The sequence below is a fragment of the Channa argus genome, chromosome 5 (assembly GCF_033026475.1).
Source record: "Channa argus isolate prfri chromosome 5, Channa argus male v1.0, whole genome shotgun sequence".
NCBI lineage: Eukaryota > Metazoa > Chordata > Actinopteri > Anabantiformes > Channidae > Channa > Channa argus.
The window spans coordinates 20,516,180-20,543,497 of record NC_090201.1 but is presented as its reverse complement, the minus strand read 5'-3'; the positions used below and the strand labels follow the sequence as shown (position 1 = coordinate 20,543,497).

The following is a 27,318-nucleotide window of genomic DNA, read 5'->3' as shown; positions in this document are numbered from 1 at the left end:
ACGGGGGTACAGAATAAAAATGCTGCAGTCTGAAAGCTCATTTTCAGCATATCACTGTGTCCTCCTAAACCAGACACGTAGATAGGACAAACATGATATTTTCATTTTTTAGGGCGTAATGACTTTGTGCTCAGAAATAAATGCAAAGATGAAAGAGCTCAGGAGTCCCAGTTTTTAAATATCAAACCACTAATTCATCTTTTTTGTGAAATGTGTCCATTAGCTTTCTTGGAGAGTGAAAACTGGAAAAATATGTGTATCACTATTGTCTGTAAGTTAAGTCCAGCAGTTGGTTAGTGTAGATTACAGCCTAAGAACTCTCCGAACATTTTGCAAAATAAACCTGAAATAACAATTTCACTCCAAATGAACTTTGGGTTTGCAATCAAAGTTAGCACTCAGCTCCACAAGTCTGTGCCATGAGAGTGTGTTTGGGCAAGAAAAGTGAGAGAGAAGCACGGTGAAAGTAAGAGTGGGTTTTATTATTACTAAAGATGTGTATGGTGAGGTGGCGGCTACAGTTTACACCCAGAACCTTTGCTGCCACCGCTGCCAAGCTTCAGCTGCTACGTGTGCTTGGTCTTCACCATGTGCCCACAGATTATACAAAGCAGCCACAGGTATGTCCCCATCACCCTGGGCTGTACCAATCACAGCCAAGATGCTGTCAGAACCTTTTGGGTATCCCGTCAAGCTAATGAGACGCGACTGAGTCTCTCTTGCCAATGCACAAGCGATTGTTCCATACATATACCATCTACTGATGTAAAGAGACTTCCCTACCTCGGTCACAGTCATCAAGGAGGTACACAAGATCACGTATGCATGCATCCCAAAGTTGTCTGTTTGAACAGAATGTGAATATACACATATGAGCCATGAGGCACACTTGAGCCATGTGTGCATGTGTTCATTTATCTTTTGGTGGGTTTGCGACTGCGGGTGTTCAGTCTGGTTTGCCACAGTGGAAAAGATAATCATAAACTGGCTGATGGTGAAAATGTGTCCAGGTGGACTGTGGGCATGTGTGTGTGTGTGCTCGTGCAGGGGTCTGGGTCTCGTCTTGGCTGAGATCACAAAAGGTTCCAGTGCTTCATAAAATTTGTGGCAAATAAAATGTTGAGCTGTACACTTCAGCACAGTCTACGGATTAAAACTGTCACACGGCAAGCTGGTGCAACAAGGAAAAATTGTAGCAACATTAAGCATGTTTCTCTTCACCAGGCATATTCTGACAGTACTTTTTTTTCTGCTGACTCATCTGCAATGTTTCCAACACCAAATACAATTGCCTACAAACAATAAATCCTAATCCTTTGAATTTGGGAATTTATTCTGATTATCCAAACAGCTGCAATAAAAAACAATAAAAATTTCTGCTCAAATTTGCTGTTTATGAATTTATGCCAGGCTACATGGGGTATTTACAGTACAAGCTATCAGAAGTCTGTATCAATATGTGGAAAAATGTTCAAGCAGGTTAATCATACTCCAACAGGATAGAAAAATTAGTTTGGGGAAATGTTTCCAGTGGACATAATTTTAGCAATATGAGTTTCAACATAAACAGAAAAAAGAATGAGAAAATAATTGTGGTCGACTGGTGTGTGTGGTAACCCGTTGCAGTCTTCATGTTGGATAGGGTGTGCTTTTTCCAGGGTTTTGAGTTTCTCATTAAATGTTAGGTACATGAACTTGCATATGGCCTGATACATGGTGTTAAAGTTGACTGGGTGCAGCAGTGTCCCTTTTTCAACTTAAAATCACAAATAAAGTCTTACGTATACTGCATGTGTTTTATTGCAGGGAAATGTTGTGGTAATGGTAGAGTTTTCCGTTGAATGCTTGATGTAGGATGTCTCGCATATGCAGCGGTATCACTTCATCCATGGAGTTTTTGCAGGAAATTATGAAAGGCCTTTACAACAACCTTTATATTATTTGATCCCTTTACGGGTTGTAGGATTTGTTTGCTCCAGGGCTTGGGAATTTTAGTAACATAACACTGAATAAATTTCGGCTGTTGAGTAAGTTAAAAGTGTTCAGGCTGTGAACATCAAAATTAGATAATGAATAAAGTCATACAAATTACAGCAACTTTGATGATGTATTCATAATGAAGTTGCATTTTGTGATTAAAATTGCTACAAATTAACCTTTTTTCCAGTCTCATCCGAACTTTTCAGAAATTATCTCATGTTTTAGGAACTGCACTGAAGTTGAAACTAATTGACAGAATAATTGACACAGAAAATGAACATTAACTGCAAATACGGCCTAGATTTTTCTCTAGTACACACAATGCTTTCCCCAGTGCAATTAGTTTAGCCTTTGGGGAAAAATGTTATTTAGGCTTGAAGGTTATGGTACACTCGTTTGCACAAATTACATAATTCATGCTCTATAGTTTTTAACTAAAATGAAAAAAAAAATGATTCACCTCCTCACCACCTCCCTTGTTAAGTACAAGTAAATAGCCCTTTACTCTGTTCCAAATAATTTCCTTTAGCTCTGGCCAGAGAGATTTCAGGGACTAGGCAGTTTTGGTTTTCTCCTAGAGAGGTTTAGCTCAGTTGGCTGTAGAGCTACGGGTCCAGCTCTATCAGCGAGCGCCAATGTAAACATAACAATTCTTCCCCAATTAGAAACGCTAAATGCATTGGACTCGGTGCACTACCAGAGCTGGCCGATGCAATTAATGCAGCCATGGTCTCCACTGGCTGCTTCGGATGGCTGAGATGGTTAAGATGTATATAGTTTCATTTCAAGGCCAGTGAGTGGAAGTCTGATTGGGCAGGTTGGACTCATCATGGAAGTATAAACATGAGCTTGGATGGGCGCTTGGCGGTTGGGGTTTTCTTTGGGTCAGCCGTGCTGGATAGCACCACCGCAGGCCAGGAAGATATGTGTGGTGGGGAGGTCAATCAGACGGGCAGATGTAAGGAAGAGGAAGCTGCATTTAAGCTGTGCAAACTTTGCAGTTTTAACTGTTAAAGTATAGAAGAGGTGATGGATGCAGTGACGACTTACACTGGCCGTGACATGTTCTGGCATTGGATTGCAGTCACTTCAGATGTATAGACACTGTTTCATTGTTTTCTGCAGATTTAAGGTGTTTAAATTATTTTGATAAAAATGTACAAGATGACAAACGCACTCACTCTGCAGCAGTATTTGATTAAATCCTTATCATACTCATGCCAAAATTAACATATAGTCTGCAAAGTTTTACCATCTATACATGTTGGAAACCTCTGGAAATAACCAGACTTTCATAATCACCCTGATTTTATAGTAATTTTAGAACCTCATTGATTATACAGCTGTGACAACATAAATGTCACTCTTGCACTGAAGATGCAGTCTTTGGTTAGCGTAATTCCGTTCAAATACTCCAGAACATAAAACAATGGGTTCTTATAAGAAAACTATTCTTAAAATACAAAAGATAATACATGATTTTCCAACCAGATTATTCTAGTTTTGTGGCGTGTTTTTATTATAAGGGGAAACGGGTATGACCCAAAGTGAATGCACAACAACTCTGCCTGGCTCGGTAGTCTGCACTGAAAGAGCAAAACATGCATGACAAAGATAGTAGGCTATTGTTCTAGTCTTCTTTTGTCCACTTGCGATTGTGCATTGTGTGTTCTTGAGGTGTTGGTTTGCACTATCAGCCCGGGGGTGCTCTACTCTCTCAGAGATAGTTTGCTAACAGAGCTTTCACTCCATTGCCTCTAATGAAAATCCATACTAAACATTTAGCTCTGTGTGAGAAAGGGGGGAAATTCAATAAGACACATAACACAATTTATAAATTACAGGAAGAACTAATCGAACCAACATACAAAATGGAGAACAGTTTTTATGTTTATATCTGTTCATTTTGCTACATTTTAGGAACCACAACAGCAGCTGCCTGTGTGTAGGAAGTGTAAAGAAGTTGAAATCTATTGTGTCAGCCAAAATGAAGTCCAATGTTGTGTTTTTATTCAGTTATCTTTTGCGCACAGATTATCAGTCATGCCGCCAGAGATGTCTCCACTGAGGTATTCCCCAAACTAATGGTCACTCTTCAACAGCGCCATCAATAGTAAACTAATCTTCAGCCTGGAAGGCACAGGAAACAGATCTCATTAGCACTCATTGAACTATCTTCCAAGGAAACTTTCATCTTTAGACCACTCTGACAACAGGCCTGAAAGCCAGACTAATGTCACTTACTAGTTCTGGGATTATGGCTGACTGAAAATGTCTAATAGATGGATGGGCAGTAAAACAGTGAAGTAATTTGTGAGAAGGTGTTTTATCAAGTGTACATTCACAACTACAATTGTGAAAGGTGTTGCAGTTATGAAGTTATAAGAATGGATGGGATTTATTTTCTAAAGGAGAATACTGTCTGTGTTCTTCTTAATCAAACAAGTCAAATATTGCATATAAATGTATACAATAATAATTATTATTATTAGTAGTAGTAGTAGTAGTAGTATTTAAGCAAAGCAATGTCTGTCTTTCCACTTTTTAACTTCTGTAAAAATGAAATATAAAAGAAAATATTTTTTTAATTTTATGCAAATGGTTTACTTTTTCATGCTTCACATTTGCTTTCCGTGGCAGCTCAGACATGGATTTGTGGCTGAACAGACATTAAGTTAACTAATATTTGAAGTGATGCTGCCACACTGTGGTTGACGCTACAAATTACACACTTTTAAGTTGTCTTTTTTTTTTTGGTGCTTTATTGAACAAACATTGAGGAACAAATTAAATCTAGTGTTTGAGACAAAGAAAAAAAAAAGAAGAATAAACTTGAAATATGAACTTGAAATTTGGATATTAATAGAATCAACTTAACAATAAAAACTGTTTTGCTTTCCGAGAAGAAAAATTACTTGCATATAATGCTATTGTTTTGAAGACAGTTTTGTAGTGGGATAAAGACCAGATCTTTTTGGAATAATGCACACATATATAACATAGAAAAAGCATTTGATCAATAGGAGCAGCGGTAGGGTTTAATGATAACAAAGAGGTATGAAGAATTGCTGTTCTTGTAAAAGCAATTGAACACCAAGTAAGACTGCGTCAAAAACTATGTATACTATATTTATGTCCACCTCAAAATTAAATAAAGCAATAAAGCAAAATTCAATGAAAGCTGCCATTCGTTAGCACATCAAAAGCTGTAGTAATACAGCGTTATAAGCACTTCTGTTCTGTTTTTACACGTCATTTGACCTCCGACTTCCAACTTTCGAGGTACTTTGAACGCACCACAGGACGTCAAACATCCCGCGAGGTTTGTCGTTTTTTTCAATTTTTTTTTTTGTTTATACAGCCTGTAAACTTCCGGTCTGGTGGTGTGTAGCTTTGACCATAGTAAGGAAACTGTGTAACGGCACCTTAAATTCATCTTTCAGGATGGGTTGTGATGGTGGCACGATCCCTAAAAGACACGAGCTGGTAAAGGGGCCCAAAAAAGTAGAAAAGGTGCGTTACACTTTCTTTTCTTCACATTTTTGTGGGCGACACCTAACAGTTATCAATAAGTTGCTAACTGTTAGCCATTTAGCGTGCTAACAGTGTTTTATAATCTTGTTTAATCGTAAACATTATTAACATTATGTAACTGTTAGAGCTAATGCTTACTCTTAAGCATGCGAGGTAGTTAGAAAGACATGTTACATAATGACTTGATAAAATATCTACAATTTTCTTGTTCTGGACTTTATGAAACCTACACCTCTACTGAGTATGTGTACATGGACTTAAGTAACCAGACTACATTTGGGTTTCTCGGGAAAGCTTATTTCTTGCGTGTAATGTATATGGGAAAGCTGGTATCCGAAATTGGGGTAAAACCTGGTTTCCCCATGTAGATTTCTGTCGGAGAACGCCGATTACTCTGCCATGTATAAGGCGTTTATAATCGGCTTTCACGAACTGCGCATGTGCGTAACCACAGGCTGCACCTGAGTGAAAGAATAAATGAAAGTAAATTAGATTCGACTAAACTTTATTGTCATTAGACATCTACAAGTACAAGGCAACGAAATGCAGTTTAGTATCTAACCAGAAGGGCAACAAGCAGTGCAAAATAAATAGTTTCTACAGTATTATGTAGACAGGTGATGATATGATATACATGATATACAGATAAAATACTATTCAAGATTCAAAGAACTTTATTGACCCCATATGGGAATTGTGTTGCCTTGCTACAGCTGCTCTCCACAAGAAAAGTAGAAAAGAAAGGAAAAGCCCATCAACCACACCAAGAAGAAACCACATAGACAAATAAACAAATACAAACTACTGAAATACAACTAAACACAAAATAAGATAGATAAAGTAGATAATAATTTACCTTAAAATAAAGTAAATAATACATTGTCCATTTAGACCTGTCAGTTCCCCTCCTTTTTACAGAAGGGGGATGAGCTGAATAGTTTAATGGTCACTGGAAGAAAGGATCTCCTGTGGCATTCTGTCAAGTACTTGACTGTGATCAGTCTCTGGCTGGAGGTGCTCCTCTGTGCATCCAGCACACAGTGGAGTGGGTGGGAGGGATTGTTCAGGATTGAGAGGAGATTGGACAACATTATCCTGTCAGCCACATGGACATAATATACATGTAGAAGTACGATGGACAAATAATATACAGATGGGAGTACTGATGATGTTAAATCAGATGTTAAATCTCAACAGAAACTTTAAACACTTATTTAAAAGTCAGTATCTGCAAATTGTACAATTACATTAAGAATAATGCATAACAGAATAAATAATAGTTGACGGTTTAGTGTATGAAGCTAATGCATAGTATTCAGTACATGCATAGGGGAAATGAATGAGGACTTGGACCAGTGTGTGAGAGGGATGCAGTTGAATGTTTGTATGTGCAGGAGAGATGAGGAGGGGAGATTAGTGTGTAGGGGAGTGTGGAAAAGAAGCTGGTGGTTTTAGTCCGGAGGCTCCTGAAGCGCCTCCTGGAGGGCAGGGGGTTAAGCAGTCTATGGGAAGGGTGAGATGAGTCCTTGAGAACGCTGCGAGCTTGACGCAGGCACCATTTCCTCTGGACGTCCTCAATGGCTGGAAGTGGAGTCCCTATGATGCATTAAGCGGTTTTCCCCACCCGCTGCAGTGCCTTGCGCTCAGCGACAGTGCAGGTCCCATACCAGACTTCTTGTCCTCAAGAAGAAGAGTTGTTTACATGCACTTAAGTAACCAGGCTATATAAACACAAAAGGAGAACTTAAACAAGCTAGTTAAAATCACTTTATGGACTTAGGTTATATCTTTAACATTTTAACCGGGACGTCTTGGTGCATATGAAACATTTTATGACTGGCCAAAAGTCCATCGCATTGATATAGAATGACTTGGCAATTTACAATATTTACCATGTAACGTTAATAAAATATAGTGAAAGACATAACTGTGAAAACTTGATTTTACATTGTTAAAGACATTTGAATTGTGTATCCAGGTTGATAAAAATGCAGAGCTGGCAGCTAAATGGAAGTATTGTGCCCTCAGTCAAGAAAAACTCAAACGGCCCATCGTCACTTGTGAACTGGGAAGGTAAGGACTTTTACTTTTGTTGTCAGGCAAAAAAAAAAATTGCTGTGTTAGATAGCACACTTTGTACTAAATGTCAGAACCATGTGGTTATTTTTCAGGCTCTACAACAAAGATGCTGTTATTGAATATCTTCTGGATAAGTCTGCTGAGAGACCCAATGCTGACTCTGTTGCACACATCCGTGGGATGAAGGTGTGGTGAAGTCACATAAGTTTGTTAATTTGTTATTTTTGAAAATGTTAATTGAGGCGAAAAACAATAGTAATATCTACAGTAAGTGTGTCCAAAGTTTATGTTGTGTACATTTCTTTATTATTTTCATCTGTGATTTCGTGCATCTGTACATGTTGATCACTGTACTCATTTTCCAGGATATAAAAGAGCTAAATTTGACTGATAATCCTGAATGGGAGGGAGAAAGAAGAAATATTAAAGGAGATCGTTATGAGGACATCCATTGTGGCATGTTCATATGCCCTGTTGTTGGGCTGGAGATGAATGGCAAGCACAGGTAAACATCATCATGCAGGAGGAGCTCCTCAACCTAAGAGTAATTTCAGGAGTAAGGCTCACACTCTCAATTCTGATATGAAGGAAGATTTTATTAAGGATAAAATATATAAGGATAAAATTATTATCTGCCGAATCCTAACTGTGATAGATGATGGAATGGGGTGATTCCTGCAGTGAGGGGCTATGGTTGGATGGAATGATGGCTGCAGTTTGAGACCATGGGCCAGGCCGACTATGGTTTGGTGAAGGCTTTGGGCAGGCTCTGCTATTGCTCCATGCTCAGCACACCCCCCTGTTTCCCATGCTATTGTCTCCATAGGGCCAGGGGGGTCTATAGAGACAATGGAATGGGAAACAGGGGAGGGCCGGGTACGATAAACAACAATGCTCTGATGATCACTACAGTTGGGCATTTATAGTCAATAGACTGGAAAGGGAGTGTTTGGGGTGTGGTCCTGCTCCTGAACTTCAAATATTAACCTTCATAAAAATGTTGATGCTCAACTTAGTTGTAAAAGTAAAACATGATTCTGCATTCATTTTAAAGATCTGTGCACCTATTATCACTGTAGACATACACTTACAGTTGCTACTTTCTAAAGTAAGACTTGATTAGATCAGTTAGATTTCTTGGCTAGCTTACTATTGTGTTATCAAATTCCAGTGTATGGGGGGCCTGGTGGCTCACTGGTAGAACATTGGGTTGGGATGCAGAAGGCAGCGGGTTCGAATCCCACGCCATCAGCTTTGGCCCCCAGCCAGCCTCCAAGGAAAACCTTGTTGCCAGTCCAAGCCTAGACAAAAAAATTAATTAATTCCCGAGCCTAGACAAAAAAATGGGAGGGTTGCAGCAGGAAGGGCATCCAGCATAAAAACACATGCCAAATCAACATGCGGAAAAGACATCTGAAGGGACAAGCTGAAAGCCGTTGATTTTTGAGATCTCAGCTCCTTTATACATGCGACACAGAACTGTATCTCGATTTCTGTGTTTTTATGATGTGTTCAAGTGTCATCTAATTGTGTAAACAGAACCATGTTAAAAAATGCACTATGCGGACACACAAAGGGCCCAATATTTATTTAGATTTTTATCACTTTGTGCAGTGAAAAAGTGGCCACAGAAAAATTTAAGACAACATTTTACATTTTCTATTCTGTTTTCAGGTTTTGTTTTCTGCAGACCTGTGGCTGTGTGTTCTCTGATCGGGCACTAAAAGAGGTTAAGACAGAAATTTGCCATAAGGTTAGTGATCCCTTTTCCAACCTTCTTCTGTCACCCCCGTTCAGTTTATCTCTTTTCTGTTTATGTAGCCTAAACCTCTGCCAACCTTGATTTAAAAGTAGTTGCATAATTAATGCAGTCTCATATAAGCTGTTTGTCAGAAACCAGCATTTTCTGTCACTGTAAAGTTAAAGTCTCTACGCCAGGCTTCTAAAATAATTTAGAGGTTGAGGAGAAATCAGGTTCCTCTGCTGCAAATAAATATCCTACTAGTCTGTTTTTTTGTGCAAATGTCTATATGCAATGTTTTTTTTTCTTTTGGCATCGTAATTTTTCTAAATCGAACTTTTTTTTAAAAGCCAGGTTTTTTGATCACATCACACACTTCTTTATTTGTATTTCTATGCATTTATTATTTCTTTATTTATTATGTTTACACTTCACAGTATTTATACTTCAATTTCTACCTGTACTTTAAAGTAGTATGCAGAGTCCCATGTCTTATTGCCTTAATAGTTTTAGCAGTTTAAGAGTTTTACCCTTTTAACCTTAACCCCATCTTACTGTGATTAGGATGTTTAGAAGATTGAGATTTACTCCAACTACTTAGAGCTTGCAAATCTGTGCATAAGAAACTTGCTAAAATTATTAAAATCCTGTTTAAGACTATTTTCTTACCTTTGGGTTACTACTCATGTGGCATTTACTCATGTGCTCTTTATGGGTTTTTAAATTGTAGGAGCTCATGGTGAATGTTAAATGTGATTTTAAGTGGTTAAGTCTTGTGATATTAAAGTAAGTCTAACCTGAGTTAACACAAACCACAGTTAAGTTGATTCCACAGACTAAATCTCAATCTAACTATCCTTTTCAGTTTTTACAATCAAATTCACAGTAAATTTTCATGATTTTTATTTTATCTTTCAAACAAAGAGTTTTATAGGGAGTGAAATAATACATTCAGGAAACCCACTTAAATGCAGGAGAAGGGCAATAAAAACCTTTAGAAAATGTGATTGACCCTAACTTTGTAGTGCCTTTAAATTGATTTTAAAAGTGTCAGAAATTAAGGAACTATGTGCAGTTACTGACATAAGTTCCAAAGAGCAAAAAAAAACTTTTCAGCTCTGTTTTTAAAGAAGAAGGAAGTTTAGGATTTTTTTTGTTGTACACACACAAGTCGTCTTTATTGTTTTGTACTAATATCAAATAGTATTGACGTGTTCATTTGAAACAGACAACAGATAAACTTTGTTACAAACACAATTATGCATCAGATGTAGGAGATGCTACATTGTGGAAGATGGAGAATCATTTCTTCATTTTTAGTTCATTGTTTTTGCTGCTTTTCTGCTCTTGCCTTTCATAGGCACTGAATGAGCATATATATTCTGAACTGTAGCACAACTTTTGTTTAGTATCTCAACAGCAATTGTATGCTCCAGTACTGCTGTTAAAGTAGTTATTGTAGATTGAAGTCTTCGGTGTACCCAGTAGCCATGACGGGTCTATATGGACTGTTGCTTGACTCAGCACCTTGTTTCTGTGCCACTGCTCCAGACAGTCCAGTGCCTCAGGATGGGTATTACTCTCAAACTTATTGGCAAACATGCCATCATGGTTGATGATCCATGGCAGGTCTTCTGTTCCATAGATACAAATGCCTCGTGTGTAATGTCCTGAAAAATGACAAAACAACAAAGGTGTAGGTGTTATGAAAACAACAATAATTAATTATTAATTATTTTAGTCAGAACAATTAATTTGTAAATTGTGTTGCACATGGCAAATGAACATGTTCCTTATTAATAAAGAAACATGCTTTATTGTACAGTACCTTTGCAGCCATTATGTACACGTCCCTCTTGATCTCTCCACTTGATTGCCCGGATGGCTCCTTCCCAACCTCCATCTATATGACTGCCTGGAGCTTCTTTAAACACAAAGCCAGACAAAATGTATTATTATTATGCAGCCTAATTTCAATATTGGGCAAGGCCATTCTACAGAAAAGCATAACAGTGCAGCTAAATTACTGCTTATAATTACAAGTGTGATAGTTAACCGGAGATGAGAGATTTACCAAACCAGCCAATTTATGAGGGCATCATTTATTGTATATGAGCAAATACTAGCCCTGTTTTGTTTCGTCATGCTTTTACAATTACCATTAGGGAGATCTGATGGAAATGTGTTGTCTTCTTGTTTCATGTAATAATGAAACACAAATCTACAGCTTTTTGTCTTTGAATTTAGGCTTCAACATATTTCCTACACCATCTGTTTTCATTGCACCTTATTGTACATCCACATTTCCCGTTTTATTGTGTAACAAAAATGTACATAATAAACTGGTACATGAAACTGCGCTGTGGCCCATGCAAACATGAAAATATTGCCTATAATGAAGGCTCAGTAAGCAAAGAGGTGGAGGGAAAAAGATTATGGTCCAATGTTTTGCTTGACCTTGTTACGTTGACTGTGTTTCTGTATGTTCATTTTTGTTTAAACAGCATAATCACACTTGTTAATAATTGATACTTTACAAAAAATGGAACAGAATAGAAGAAAGTTATGTTAGCAGTAGTAGGAAGTTGCTGCCTGGCTGTGTACCCATGCAAAACAGGCATTACCTTTGATGTGGTTAAGTGTCACCCAGTAGTGCTCGTCTGGACTGAATGTGTCTTTAGACCACTCCAAGAGGTCAAGGGCTATTGGGCTTTTTAAAACAAAGTCTACAAATGCCCTTGTGAGAGCATAGTAGGCTGTTCCAAAATAAACTTGCAGATTGTATGGAGGAGGATCCTTTTTGTCCCCAGAATGTTTCAAGGCAACGTGTGACCCCACAATTTCCTTATGCTGGAGTTGTGTCCTGTGTCTCATAGACTCTGGTTGCTTAACCCCAGGTGTCATGTTTCGATCCCTCCACTCTTTACTTTGCATGTACTTCACCAGTTCTAGGTTGCTTTTGACAGGGAAATCCTGTCCACACAGATTTATCACCTTCCTCCAGCCTATCTTGGACTTTGCTAGATCTTTCATGCAATTCAAGTCTGCTTGCAGGCGGGAAAACCCAGCATAGGCCACTATCTCACTCTGGCTAGAGATGAAAGTATTTTGAAAGCAACTGACTAGTTTTTGCACAGCTGCCTTGTACTCCATTGGAGCTTTAGCATCCACGTGAATACAGTAGACATTTTGCGGCATGTAAATGGCTCGTAACAGGCGCACAAAAAGTTCCAGCTCTTTATGAATAGTTATAATGAATGCTAAAGGGTAGTTCTCCTCCTCCTGGCTCAGAGGTGTTGTGATGAAATGTAGGCGTCTCATCAAATCGGAACACTTTAGGTCATTATTCAGAATGTAGCTTTCTACCTGCATACAGAAAAAGGAAATTATGTAAATGTACGCGCATCTGTTATTAAAACATAAGTAGCAGCTGCGGGACTGTGGCATAAATTATAATCAGCAATACTTTTTTGAATATTCTGATCGTGATCTTTTAAATGGATTAGTTATTGACTTCACAAACATCACACATTCATTAAATCATGGATCACTAAATCAGCATAATAAAGATGTAATGTTAAGGGGCTACAATATATTCAATTGTGATAAACCTACAAAGGAAGGTGGTGTGTGTGTCTGTGTTTTTAGTATGTTGCTAACATTCTCTTGTTTTTCCTACTCCAAGTCATCAACACAATGACAAAATATGTCGTAACTGTTGTAGATATTGTCAATGATTAATAATAGAACATAAACAACATATCAGTGGTTAAAACTGAGACATTTCACCATATCATGGAAAATATTACCTCGTCTTGAATTTGAAGGCAGCAACACATCTCAAAAAAGTTGGAACAGGGGCAACAAAAGGCTGGAAAAATAATTGCTGCAAATCAAAAACAAATAGAGAGGAATTTTACAACTAACTGGGTTTATTGGCACTGGCTCAGTAAAATGACTGGATATAAAAGGAGCATTTCAGAGAGGCAGAGCCTCTCAAATGTAAAGCTGAGGTTCACCAATCAAAAAAAAAAAACGTTCCTCAGTATAAAATTGCCAAGACTTTGATAATCCTACCATCCACATTGTATAATGTCAAAAGATTTAGAGAATGAGGAGAATATTAGTCTGCAAGGGACAAGGCTGAAGGCCAAAACTGGATGTGCATGATCTTCGGGCCCTCAGGTGGCACTGCATTTAAAAACAAAGACAAAATGAAAAACAGTTCTGTGGTCAGATGAATATGAATTTGAAATTCTTTTTGGAAACCATGTCGTGTCATGCCACCCAGACAACGTCTCTTAAGGGAAGGCCTTGCATATTTCAGAAAGACTCTGCTAAACCAGATACTGCATCCATCACAACAACATGGCTTTACAGGAGAAGAGTCTGGGTGCTGAACTGGCCTGCCTGCAGACCAGATCTTTCACCAACAGAAAACATTTGATACATTATAAACCAAGATATCTGGCAAAAATGTCCCAGGACTGTTGAGTAGCTAGAATCCTGCATCAGACAAGAATGGGACAACATTCCTCTCGTAAAACTCCAGCAACTTGTCTCCTCACATTTACGGAAAGTTGTTAAAAGAAGACCAGACGCTACACAAGGGTAAACACCTCCCTGTTCCACTTTTTTGAGATGTTTGCTGCCATCAAATTCAAAAGGAGCTAATATTTTCTACGTAATGATAAAATGTCTCAGCTTTAACATCTAATATGTTGTTTATGTTCTATTACTTGATAAGATTGGGAAGTTATTGCAGTTAGGGTTGTAGTTAATATAGTTAGTTAATAGTACTTTGGACAGTTAGACTCAATAAATGAGGTGATTATTTGTTGTGCATTTTATACCTTAAGTGAACCTTCACTATGCTGTGTAAAACAGAAGTACATATGTAAACATACCTGGCAGTCTCGACGGTACCATTCTACTCCTTCCTCAGTGGCAGGCAGCAAAGCTTTACATTCATTGGAAAATTGCCTGCAAGGTTGCAGGGGTGTAGGGTCCGGTGTTTCCCTTGTCTTCAAATAAATGATTGAACAGATCATAATACTTATCCCTAGGCATACCAGAAAGCTGCACTTCTTTCCTTCAAGCTGGCACATAATCTTACTGCTTCACCTTATCCAGACAGCACCACCACAGATACAACTCCTGCAATAAAGAAATCTAGATTAAATTTAAATATGTGAGCTAGAAATAATTGATAACTGCTGAAAACGACTCATCTCATCAACTCAAACTCATCCTCACCTTCCTATGTGCTTTAATTTAGAATTTTTTCCTAAGTGCTTGAAACTATAGTTGTTTGTTTTTTTTTGCAATAAACAGCAGTGTGATTCAGTAGTTAGTTCACTTAGTAGGTGAAAAGATAAACTAGTCTAAAATTTAATCTGTCAAAGCTTGTGTCTCTGTGTGTGACTGTGATCGGCCAGTCTGTTTTCGTGTGTGAAACTGTCCTGCCCCAAAGTTGGTGTTTCTTTATAGAGAATATGCCAAGTACGGGCAACTAACGGCGATTGTGATAAAGAAAAAACTTGTAGGCTGTACATATGCCAGTATATTAAAAACAATTTAACAGCTTACACTGCACAACTACATTTTATATAAATGCATGTGTTTTATATTGATTTGCGTGAATCTAAGATAATTTGTGATATCCAACAAAATACGTAAAATCCCCTTCAAACTGGCAGCAACATATTTCAAAAGGTTTTTTGTCTTCCAAAGTAAATAATAACATGTAAAATACTACTGGCAAAACAGCTGGTGGTGAAATTACCACAGCTAACTGAGATAAATCGGTTGTGCCCTAGTATGACCACGGACGTTATCCTCAGATCCTCCCAGAAGCTGGGCTGTAGCCTGCTGATATGACTGCTGTCTCATTTGAATGAACGTTTGCCAAAATGTATTGGATAAACGGACCAAATATTATAAATTTAATATTATAAATGTAATGTGAAGAAAGTAAGGGTACTTTCTTCACATTAAAAAAAATATTAAAACTTGATAAAGTGGTGCAGTAGCAGTACTCAGATTAATATTTACTCAGATGAAGACCGCCAAGACCTTTAAGGCTTTAACCTAAAAACTGAGAAGTTAGCATTACACAGCTTTAGTGTCAGCATTTGCTATGTTGCCTTTGTACTATGGTGTGCTAAAACTAGGCTTCAAATGGTATCCAAATAATTGCATTCTATTTACATTTTAAACAATGGATAATCTGAAAACTCTGAAAATTATTCAGGACCTACATGTGTAAGGCTTATAAAGTATTAAGTAAACAACCAATGTTATATGAGACACGATGATGCCCACATGTTTTAAATCAGCATCTTCATTGTGATGTAAGTATATGCAGAAGTCAAATAACATAATTTGAAATGCCTAGTAAGACAAATTACTGTAAACACATCATGATACAACTTATGATCTGCTTGATACAAAAAGTCACAAAAAAAGTCACATGGGTCTCATTTCATGACTACTGTGAATGTCTGTCTGATCAAATTTACTCAGATATAAAGGTTCTTGGAATACACTGACCTTGTTCTTACTAAGTAATATGCAAGGTTAACGGATACACATTGGCCATTACAAGACACTTCAGTGAATATGCTTAAATACTTTGCTGATTTTATCAGATTTTTTTGCTTAAATTCTCAGCAGAGGTATTACAAATAAGTATACTGTACAGACCTCCATGTGGCAGAAGAAGATTAAAGATTAATTGTATGGCATTTGATTTTAATAACTCATTAACATCTTAATGACTTTGGCACAGCATTTTTCCGTCAGCTACTCTGTCTGAAATGATATGAAAATAGAAACTTATAAACGTATGTTTATTGTTCTACTAGAAATGAGGCCTCACTTTGTTTTGACAGTGTTTGTAACCACAGAGACAATGATTCCACTCTTGATTGTTCATTGCGATACATCTTACGTCATAAGATAATAATAAGATGATAATAATCTGTTGCACAGACAGCAGTGTTCAGAGGTGTGTGATACCTCTTACAATACATAGATGTTTTTTAGCCATGACAGCGTAGTTCCTGATCAAATTTTACAAAACACACTGTGACGCCACCTTTCATTTGTCTTTCCATCAGGTTAAATCATGAAACTCATTAACAGTATGTTTGGGATTACTTTTGTCTGTTATTATCATGTCTGTCTTATTTCTGTCTCGATAAAACATCTGAGACTACTAAATCAAACACAACACAATACGTGCAAACACAACATTTAAAAAAAAAAAGGTTAGCACAAGGTTAGCCACTTACCTGTGAGTCAGTTCAGTGTGTAGTCATTCTGATGAAGAATTAAAACGTTACCCATCGGTTCCTTTTGTAATAATTGTTTCCTTAAAAACTAATCGCGAGTTCTGTTATATATAGGCGGCGTCATCAGAAACAGCAGAAACAGAATGGAAAGTGGTTTCTGTCATATGTTCAAGCTAAATGTTTTTTTTTATTCCTTCCTTCCTGGTTCAAGCATCGACAGTGTGTTTTGCCTATGTGAGGGTTTTTTTTTTTTTTTTTTGTGGTTGTATTCTATGCTGATTAAGTCGCCTCCCCCACTTCCCGTGAGACCAGGTCTGTTCCTGCCTGGTTACGAGCAGTTTCTCTTACACAAGCACAGGACCAACATAGTATGCTCACGCTAAATTCTCTCTCTCTCTCTCTCTCACTCTCACTCTCACTCTCACTCTCTCACTCACTCACTCACTCACTCACTCACTCACTCACTCACACACACACACACACACACACACACACACACACACAAACACACACACCTGCTTTTTCCAGTCTCCTTCCCCATAGCTTTCTAATCACAGGTGCTTTGCATCATTCTTTTTTCCCTTTTTTTATTTCTTGATTTACATGTCCTCAAATCAGTGACATGTGTTTTATTTCTCTTGCACGTTTAATTGACTTCATTTCCCAGCCCAGAGGTGCACATATTGACATATCTGCAATATGTCACTCTGTCTTATTTATATTCTGGCATCCAGTCAAAAAAAATTCAGGTTTCTGGTCCACACAGCCTTTTTGGTATTAGCAACAGCAGAACAATCTGAGATTATCCCTCTTGTATTGAACAGAGCACATAGCCAGAGTTCCCACCCACTGAGCCTGCATTGCAGCCACACAATAGATCCCTTGCTGGTTACTCATGATTTTGTATTTGTGTTTGTATGTGGGTGTATGAAATGGAAGAATTGGAATATTGCAAACATTTTAGTATAGTCTTATATTCTATAAACCGGAGTGTGACAGGACCAAATACAGGATCTTTTAGAAACTACATGCTGTATAAATAAAAAGCACAATAGAAAACAGTTTTTTTTTACCTGAAACATTTCTATGTTGCTGATATTGAGGCCATTGTTTGAATAGACAAAATTGCCATTGTATTTTCTCTCTTTTTTGTCATCCAGCTTATGTTGTTTGATTAATACTTGTTTGACTAATACAGTAAATTCTGAATTAGATATTGTTTTAAAATGTTCTTAGTGACCTTTTTGGAGAAGTGTACCTATGTTTAATAATTAGTTCTTTAGAGACTGTGCCTTATTGTTCTGATCTGTTTACAAACTGTTCACGATATTATCTGTAAATTCAATAAAATTACAGTTTGGAAATTACATTACTAGTTTTTCTATTTAGAACCTTTGTGCAAAAGTTTAATTAAGTTTGTCAAAATACAGCATATTTGTGGTTTTCATCCTAATAATAGCTTTCAGTCAGCTACTTCTCTGTTGTATCCTATGCTAAAAAAATATATTTACATTGTCTAGTCAAATTTAAATAAAGTTGCAGGAATATTGAGGGTACATTGATAGGCTTACATGTCTGTTTTTACTTAAATTTAAATCTAAAAGAAAAAAGTCTCTGAAGTGACTGTAAACCAAATGCTGCCTGCATGCAAATAAAATGAAAATGGATGTTATGCGTCACGGATTTGGATGTTCAGCTTGTATAATCGTTACATAAGTATTACATAAATATTTATTTTTAATCTTCACATATGATGTTTATCTTTACATTTTTATTTTTTAAGAAAATTCTCCTGCTTATTTTACAATTGCCATTTTTAAGCTACCTGTCTTCATATGACTGTCTCACTAAGATTTGAATGAAACAAACCATTGCTTTGCACAGGACCAGTCACAAATATGGTACAGACTTTGTAAGATACACAGTCTTGTATGTCCTATTCAATTATATGTGTGGTGTCACTTACTCACAAGAAATAGCAAAATGTTAATAACTTTGTACACTGATGTTTAATACTAAAATGTAGAGAAAATTCAGTCCAGGCTGGGTGGTATGGTAAATTTTAAACATATGGAAATTTCAAGTATTACCCACAATAATTCTGAGATTTTACATTGCTGCAAGATGTGTTGTCCTGCATTGAGCTTAAACAACCTTGGCTACAATTTTACCTTTGTGGGAAAAAGGTTTTTCTACTGTGTTGGCCACAGTCACACTCTCTTATCAGGGTTTCATATTTATGTTTTAGTGTGGCGAGCCGTTTAAAGATGAGGATATTGTTGTACTCAATGGTACTAAGGAGGAAGTAGAGATGTTGTGTGAGAAGATGGAAGCGAGGCGGGCCAAAGCCAAAACTAAGGTAAGATTTTATTAGTAAATTCATTTAAGATGATGAATTGGCAATGAAATGACATAAATTATTAATCGAATTAAATACACTATACACAATATTACACTGCGCTCACGAGAGTGAACCATGAACCATTTATACCATACATGTTACTATACATGTGTTTCAAGAAAGTAATAAAAAATTCTCTAAAAAAATAATGTCAGTCATTATTCTGGCATTTAGCGAATAGAAATAATTTAAAAAATTCTGACTGGCATAAAACAGGAGTATAGTCTGATTTAATCTCTGACAATGAGGAAAAAAAGGTTATGTGTCTTTTTAAACGGTGTTTGAAAACATCTGGTTTCAACTGTATGTAATTAATCCAATCAACACTTTTATTAATGGCATGCCACCAGCACAGAAAAGACTGAAATCCCGCAGGTACTTGCTTTGTAGCCTTATATTCATCGGGCACCCCTCTAGGAACCCCAATCCTTTTTCATCAAATAACCCTTTAGGGGGACCGCGCTTCTTCCTGGAGTGTCGTGAGATGTCATGTTCTATTCCCACCTTCACTGGTGACAAAAACATCACTTGTGTGCACATTCCTGTTCAATTCTTGGCGAGAGTCTGTTGTGGTTGTCCTCCACAGATCCACCATATATCTGTCATGGCTTGTGTCTGACTTTTCAGGTGATTGTGATTGGAAGGTATTGGCTGTTCTGTGGGGAGCAGCATAATTTAGAGGCCTGTAGGGTGGATTTCATGAGCCCACTTCCTAGTCCCCAGGTGAGGGAACAGTTTCCTTGAGGGTTACCATCTTTCTGCTTTCTTCTGAAACACTCAAACTCACAGGTGGACCAGATGGTTTAAAGGGACGGTGCAGGCCGTGGATGTTCTTGGCATTTTATCCCAGCAATTTCCCAAATGTTGCCATCCTCACTTTCCCCCAGGTCTATTTTTGCAGCGGTATGCAGTATTTCCCAATCACATCCGTCGATTGCTGTAACATTTGTACTTTTGAATTGTGATTCGTCTCCATTGAATAGGTCTGAATGCAATAGCTGGGTTTAACATCGGGAGCTGTTGAAGGGGCACCGGCACTGCCAGCAGAAGAGGTCTGGCAGCTGGACAAACAGACAAGAAGATTTCGTTACTCTTTTGGCTGCAACATTCATATAGGTCACCAAAATTTCCTGTGGGATTCTTCAATAGGGCTCCTTAACTGCTTCCAAAGCTCCCGCATCAAGGGCGTGTTTTGCTCGAACAGTGTACTGTGGCACACTAAACTGCAGGGCGGTCCACAGAATTAAGGTCACCAGCAGTATCCATGGCGCTATGAATTTCATTTTGTCCTCCATGGTGTTGTTGCCTCACTCTCACTCAATTATCTCATTCTTCACGGCTTGGGGACTCAGAGTGCAGGCACGCCCAATTGCACTTGTCCTCCATATCACCAGGAGAACCTTGAGTATGAGTGATTTAGTGAGTGTTCTCCTCCGACTGGCCCCCTGGCTCCCTCGAGGCTACTGTTCTGAATCACATCAACACGTTTTTCAGAAAGAGACTTTCCCTCTGCTGTGAAGAATTTCTGGATGCTCGATACCCCTATCAAACACATTCGTCAGAGGGTGTAGATAATCTTCAACAGTCTCATCTTCACTTTGCTTGCAAGCGGTTATTTTTGGAATATCAATTTTCACTTGAGAACTTGATTTTGAATTCTTCAGACTGTTGACTGCTTCTCTATATATGGCATAGTCTGCATGGTCCCAGTCTGAATTTGTCTGCATCTGCAGTGAGTCTGTGCCAGCTTTGCCGTGACTTTCTGCAAATCAGTTCCATCGTTGTTGTCAAGAGTCATCTTAGTTCTGCCCCAGTGGGTCTATGGTCTCTGCAGAACATTTGAGGTTCCACAGCAAAAATGGCACCAGAGTCAGCCGGATTGGGTAGGTGAATGCCTGCTGCATGAACATCTTCATCAGTCCATGGCCTGAAGACCAACTGTGGACCGTCTGGACCAGCTACATGCAGGTGCATTTAGTACTTCTGGAGGTTTTTGATCCTGGGATTTGGTGGTTAAGAAGAATGATAGTGATAGTGATACAGATGAGGCAGAAGAAGATGAGGATGGTGTTGGTGGGGAGGTGAGTTGGGTTGTGTTTGCGTTCCTCCCTGTGCAACTGCTCCAAGCCAGGGGTATGGTTGTGGTTGCGGTGGTGCTGACAGGCAGGAGTCCAAGTCAGCATCCAGTTTCAGCACTGTGATGTGTTTAGGTTTTTCTACTGAAGTATTGTCTTTTCCGTGTGGTTCCGTAGTCATGAGCTTTTGTTTGTTTTGTTTTCTTTCCCGATTCTCTACTACATTCTTCCCCATATTCAAACATTCTTTATGTAAATCACACATCTGTATGTTTTTCCCTTACCGTTTCTTTTTTGCCTTAAATTTCATTTCTTCAGTCATCAATTTTTCTTCCAATTTCATTAGCTGATTTTTGCTAATGGAACCCTCTTGAGGAAAGCCAAAATCCTCAATCCAAATTTTCAAACATTCAATACTTTTGTCACCATACTTGGTTTTCATAATCTTAACAATTGCACCCCGAGGGTCCCAGATCCCCTCACTTCCCTTATTTCCCATGGGAAGCCTGTGCACTGCTATTCAACACAGACATCTCTATCACTAGTATTATTTGTTGGCTTCGTCCAACCCGGTTATTGACACTTGTACGCCCCAAGTAACTAGGAGGTGTTAGCCTCTTTTATCTAACCGTCAATGACACTTATGCTCCTCACTGATTAGGAATCGGTCAGATTAATTCAACCAAGAATGTCAACTTGAGCTCAACCGATTTAATTTAACAAATAATTTAAAAAATAACACTGGTTAACACAGATGACTCACCCGGCATCTGTGTCAACCAGTGTTATTTTTGTTCGGCTGCGATCAGAGGAGTTGTGTTCAGCCCTCAATCTCACAGTTCTTTCACTCAGCGGAGGTTGAGGCCGGAGGTTGCTTCTATTCCAGGGCGCATGCAAACCACTGTCTACTGACTCCCCAATGACACCAAAGTTTTCGTGTCCAAACCGACAACAACTGGTCAGACACCTTGAGTAAAATCAATAAAGAGGCTGGATCGATCCAAATGTCTTTCAGTATTTTATTTCTTGCAAAAAAAGAGCTACAGAGAAAAGCAAGGGCTGGCTTCGAGGCTCATATGCTCTAAGCTCAGGTCAAAGTGGAACAAAAAGGTATTATTTATAGCACACATGTTTACTGTGGTTTAGCCTTTAATGCCTTTGGTTGAACTTCAGGTCTGTCATCTTGCATATCTAAAAGTGATAGATGCTTATCGCCTTATCCTTATGCTTATGTCTTTTTTAGGTAGGCTTTAGGCTCAACCACAATGTAAGTGGTAGCAGTAGAAACAGACACTTCCACCTTATCTTCTGCACACAGAGGGGTTGCTGATGCTTAATTCAACAGCTTAAAGCTTTCCTAACGGTCACAGTGTACATCTATCACAGGAAAACATTTTTCATTAGCAGCAAATTAGTACCAAACATTAATAGTTGATCATGTCTGCAATTTTCCATTAGAAATTCACACATTTCCTTTCTCTGATTTTAGAAATCAAAGAAGAGCAAAGCAGCGGAAACTGTGCCAAAACCACAAGACTCAAAAGGTTTGTGTAAATCCTGGTTGAGGCATCACTGTGTATCTTGTTCAGAAAACTTTCATTAGAATTTCCATAAACAAAATGGCTAGCACACTGCAACTTCATTTGAATAATGTTTTGAATGTGCTGCATTGGAGCTAGGCGTTATAATAATGCCTATAATAATGCAGCATTATTCTATAATAAAGAATAATGCTGAAAAATGTTAAGCCATTATCACAGCTTAACTCTTTTTTTTTTTCAGAACCTATAACATTTATAACAATAGTATATAACTATAATACCATCATGTCTTTTTTTATGACACCTATCACATATTAAAGTTTTAGAGGGTCTGTTTGTACTGAATACATTTATCATAAATGTAATCATATATATTCTTATCAAGTTTCTGTTTTATTCCCTGAGTCTAAGTTTCATATGAGAATGAAATCATAATAGGTTCTGTTGGAAAAGGTCATGTTTATGAATCATAGATCATAGACCTTCAGTAACATGTGTCCTCAAAGGTCTGTATAGAGCACAATGCCTTTACCTAACAAAAGAGTGGGGTGTTGGTATCATAATCAAATACACAAGTACATTTTTATTATGTAATTTATTATCAAGTCAGTTTGTGTTAATAATTTAGAATTATATATGATTTTTACAGGCCACAAGACAAATCATGTTTATTATTTAAACACAATAATGAATTATCCTCTTCTTAATCGAATTGTCTTGTTTCTTCCTGCAGAAGGCACACAATCTCCACAAGTGGATGGAGCAAGGAGTCCAGTACAGAATGGTGGTGAAAGCAGCCTGTCAGGTACCTGTGCTTTCTTAAATTCAGACAAAGCCTAAATGTAGGACTCTCTTTAAAAAATAAAAAGCTTTTGTGTTGCATTTAAAAGTTGACCAGAAAATAAATCCTCTTCACCTTCAAACAAAATGGTAGTGTTAGGCTTGTCAAGTAGGTAAACTATGATAATTACTGGTGTTTGACCACCATTTTCACGCAAGCTAGACATTTCCAAAAACTAAATATGAGTAACCTTTGAAAAAACTAACTGTGACAAAACGAATTCTATTTTGTGTTACCGAATAGAATATCTCCAAAAATTTGAGATGTAGAGACAAACAGGAGCTGAAGTAGCTTAACATCTTCAGTATAAAGTCTCACTCAGAGACGTTTCATATCTACAAATGACTAAGTTAACCCATGACCATCATTTGAATGCTTCATCGGTTGCATCAAAGTTGTGGCGGCTGTTGAAAATAGAAGGTGACCTCATTTGCTTTGTTGTCAATGCTGCCTTGTCTGTTCGTCACGTACAAGAAATTTTCCGATGAATTTTGAATGTTAAACATATCAACAAATGATGATCATGACTTATATAATTATTATTACTTATTATCTTTAGCTGTACATTACAGCTTCTGCTATTCTCTGTTAAATGCTTTTCGTGCTTGAATTGACTCCAGTGGACAAACAAAGTTTTTGGAATTAAATTGAAAGCTGTTGAATACAAGAAAAATATTCTGTTGCAAGTATAAAAAAAGAAAGAAAGAAAATAGGCATACATGATTTGGTATCTTATGCTAATGTAGGCAAATAAAAAGCAAGTCAAGATATGAAAGCAGTGCATCAACCTGAGATTTGGGCATTACAAATTCAGGTGTGCCTCTCTTACAGATAGGAGGTAGATCTCTTTGCAATAAACAGGCATTTATTTTCTGAGACGAACAGTCATTTAATTACTGTTGTGTTTGCTAACACATTCGGACAGCACACATAGATTGGGATTTATACGAGGGCTATTTTTGTAATAAAACATGATCAAAATACAGTAGGCTAAGTCACCTAAACTATTAACACTTAAACAATACACCCATGCGTGATTGCTGATCAACTGTCTCTGTAGCCACCACGTGGGTTGGAGTTTATGTGATCACATTCAGTTATTGGCAATATTGGAGCAAATTAGCAGATTTCAGTTGTGGGGAAAGACTTTTGCTTCCATTCAGATCATGACCAAAACAGAAAGTACACATAACTACCAGTGATCAAGTTGTCTTACGTAAAGAGAACTGACCTTTGTTCAGAACTGGTCATGTATTAACTGATTTATTGTCTCCCATCAGCTTTCCCTCTCTTTGAATAAATGTTTTTCTTTAACTCACACAGAGGACAGGGCTTGTCTTACACTATTGTTGTACAAGTTTTAAAGGCACCTGGTTTGTGAACAATGGCTCACATTGTGCAATTGTTTTCTTTACAGCATTATCAAATCATTTTAATCATACTATTGAAGTAGGAAAAGGACCTTCTGACACTCTAGTTTTCCCATGTCATTAAATTACCATAAACCTTACTTAACTACAGGAAATATATTTCTTTCACATGACATGCTTATTCAAACAAGAGTTACAAAAACAAATTTAATTGATTTAATCAAAAGCAGACAAAGTGACACTGAGGACACTAATGATTTCTCCTTATGTTTTCAACAGCTTTTGAAAATGGCCAGCCAAGCAAACATGTGGTTAATAGAGTCACTTGTAAATTTGAACACCTGCAGCTGCTCTGATATCACAAACTGTACCAACCATCACTATAAAGATCTTTGGTTCAGAATGGCCTGTTGTATACATCTAGAAACATTTAGCTTTCCTTAAAGTCTGTCATCTAATGTTTATGAACAAAACTAATTTGGTAAGAATAAGATGAGAAAACACAAAAACCAGCATAGAGCAGCATGCATTTATAAAGATTTTAATAGTTTATATAGTCTTATTAACATTTACTGCTGTAGAGGCTGCCTTCATATAACATATCTTTTGTTTTGCTATCTAGTGGAGCTTTCTACATCAAAAATTCAGCAAGCGTAAAACTAGATAATAGTGTTTTTTTAATAAGTGAAACTTTTTAAGGCAAAAATTACATCAAAATCAGATGTTAAAATTAACACTGTTCTTTTTAACATGCTGATTTTGTATATTAAGTTTTACCAGAGCAGATATCATCATTTGGTAGAAAAAAAAGTCAAGTAAAGACCTTTAAGTCCAGAGGACATGTTTGACTGTGTATATGTTCAAACACAGAGTCCTGTTATTTAATTATTTGCTTAATATAGAACAAACTTAATATGAAAATATTGAACTGTAACATAACAAAGTGAAGTAGGGGGAAAAAAGTACAAATAAAACATTTAAATATTAATAGTAACCATATTGCCCTACTTTTGATTTTTCTCCCCTCCTAATGTTTTAATTCTTTGCTTTGTTTTTCCTTCCTATCTTCATCCTCCGCTGTTTCCTATTTTTATGAGTCAGACATGGCTGGACCCTCGGGATCCTCCAGCTCCTCTAAAATCACAAAATCTTCCACAGCCTCCGCCACCAAGAGGACCGTCCAGAAAATGGAAGAGAAGTCTGAGGTCTTCAAGTCCCTCTTCACAAGCCACAGCTCTGCCAAGCGAACAAAAGAGCAGACATCCAACTGGGTCACCCACACCCCATATCACTTCTAGTAACTCACTCAGGGCAAAGATTTGAATTTTTAGATTGCTCTATATATTGTGACCCATTACTGATTAATCTAGTTCTGCATACACCGGTTCCACTAAACGCTCTCACACTCAAACTCAGCCTCTCCCTAAAGTCCTCACTAGCTCAGTGTTTACATAGTGTGAACATATTGTTAATTAGCTCCCTTAGCACAAACCTTGTTTGTAGCCCATCTTTTCCCCCATGTATTCCCTGCATCTTTGTTCTCAATCACAGGTTCTTTGAGAGTCGATTCTAGTGTTATCTTTGTCACTCTGCTGCCTCCTAGTGGACCGACTACATATTTTTAAACTTCTCTCTGCTATGCAGTACCAGTCTTCAGCAATTTTAGATAAATCCACCCATTAGATGCATTATTGATATTGTTTCCTGATAAGCATTGGAGAATAAGCTTGGTAATAAGCCATTTCGTCTTCATATAAAATTAAAGGAAGCGCTTTTTTGCCATACTGTTAACAGTCTTAACAAAGTGCTCTTCCTCAGTCTTGAGCATCATAAGCTTCAAGGGTTTTTTTGTTAGTTATGTTTCTCCCCAGACTGTCTGTAGAAGTCTCTTGGACGATTTTTGATGTGATGTGGTAAAAGTATATGGATTTTTAGTTTGTGATAGCAATGTAGTGCATTTTCTTCCCGTTTGCAGTTGACAACCATTCTATTTTCTCTTTTTTGCATGTAATAAGCAAATGTCATTAAATTTCTACCTAATCACAACATATTTTTGCTCAATCAGTAACTTGATGTTTTTGTGTAATTTTCTCACTGTGTTATCCCACCAAGTAATTGCACAACAGGTCATCTTTAATGTGTCTTTCATCTGTGATATAATATTTTGTTGCACAATGCTAATACGTCTAAAGAGAAGAACAATTACCTGTAGTGACAGCAGTGGCTGCATCTCCCTTTAAGGAGAAAATTTCACACCAAAACAAACTAACAGGCTCTTATTACGTAAAGCTGACAGCATGTTTACATGTTAAAAGGTGTACAAAGTAAAGTTGTTGTGATGTCAGTGTTCACTGTATGTACTGGGACATCCAACTCTGTAGATGCTGCTCAAACAGACATTGCCCTGGCAGCACGGTCGGAGAGTGCTTTGCGCTGCCGCCTCAGAAGCTCCCCGCTTTCT

General features: G+C 37.6%; 2 protein-coding genes across 4 annotated transcripts; one reads left to right on the top strand and one right to left on the bottom strand.

Moving 5' to 3' along the window:
* Positions 1–5,331: 5,331 nt before the first annotated feature.
* rtf2 (replication termination factor 2) lies at positions 5,332–26,907 on the top strand. Its single transcript, XM_067504188.1, has 9 exons — positions 5,332–5,493; positions 7,493–7,587; positions 7,686–7,779; positions 7,959–8,098; positions 9,268–9,346; positions 18,878–18,988; positions 22,595–22,649; positions 23,380–23,451; positions 25,959–26,907. The coding sequence occupies exons 1-9, from the start codon at positions 5,425–5,427 to the stop codon at positions 26,153–26,155; spliced, it is 912 nt and encodes a 303-aa protein (XP_067360289.1). The 5' UTR covers positions 5,332–5,424; the 3' UTR covers positions 26,156–26,907.
* Positions 10,221–17,288, bottom strand: gcnt7 (glucosaminyl (N-acetyl) transferase family member 7). 3 transcript variants are annotated; one of them, XM_067504185.1, is made up of 5 exons: positions 16,630–17,288; positions 14,242–14,491; positions 11,959–12,700; positions 11,163–11,258; positions 10,221–11,004 (listed from the first exon to the last, which is right to left on the bottom strand). In XM_067504185.1, the coding sequence occupies exons 2-5, from the start codon at positions 14,440–14,442 to the stop codon at positions 10,748–10,750; spliced, it is 1,296 nt and encodes a 431-aa protein (XP_067360286.1). In that variant the 5' UTR covers positions 14,443–14,491; positions 16,630–17,288; the 3' UTR covers positions 10,221–10,747. The 3 variants fall into 3 exon arrangements, with proteins under 3 accessions (XP_067360286.1, XP_067360287.1, XP_067360288.1); XM_067504186.1 differs by lacking the exon at positions 16,630–17,288 and adding an exon at positions 13,144–13,220 and having other exon boundaries at positions 14,242–14,408; XM_067504187.1 differs by lacking the exons at positions 14,242–14,491; positions 16,630–17,288 and adding exons at positions 13,144–13,220; positions 13,412–13,524.
* Positions 26,908–27,318: the final 411 nt, after the last annotated feature.

Excerpts from the sequence above, each read along its gene's own strand:
- rtf2 (XM_067504188.1), top strand. The coding sequence starts at position 5,425 with ATGGGTTGTGATGGTGGCACGATCCCTAAAAGACACGAGCTGGTAAAG. Across the intron at positions 5,494-7,492 it reads GGCCCAAAAAAGTAGAAAAG|GTTGATAAAAATGCAGAGCT; the intron begins GTGCGTTACACT and ends TTGTGTATCCAG. Across the intron at positions 18,989-22,594 it reads GGGCCAAAGCCAAAACTAAG|AAATCAAAGAAGAGCAAAGC; the intron begins GTAAGATTTTAT and ends CTCTGATTTTAG.
- gcnt7 (XM_067504185.1), bottom strand. The coding sequence starts at position 14,442 with ATGTGCCAGCTTGAAGGAAAGAAGTGCAGCTTTCTGGTATGCCTAGGG. Across the intron at positions 12,701-14,241 it reads GGTACCGTCGAGACTGCCAG|GTAGAAAGCTACATTCTGAA; the intron begins GTATGTTTACAT and ends TTCTGTATGCAG. Across the intron at positions 11,005-11,162 it reads TGTACATAATGGCTGCAAAG|GACATTACACACGAGGCATT; the intron begins GTACTGTACAAT and ends GTCATTTTTCAG.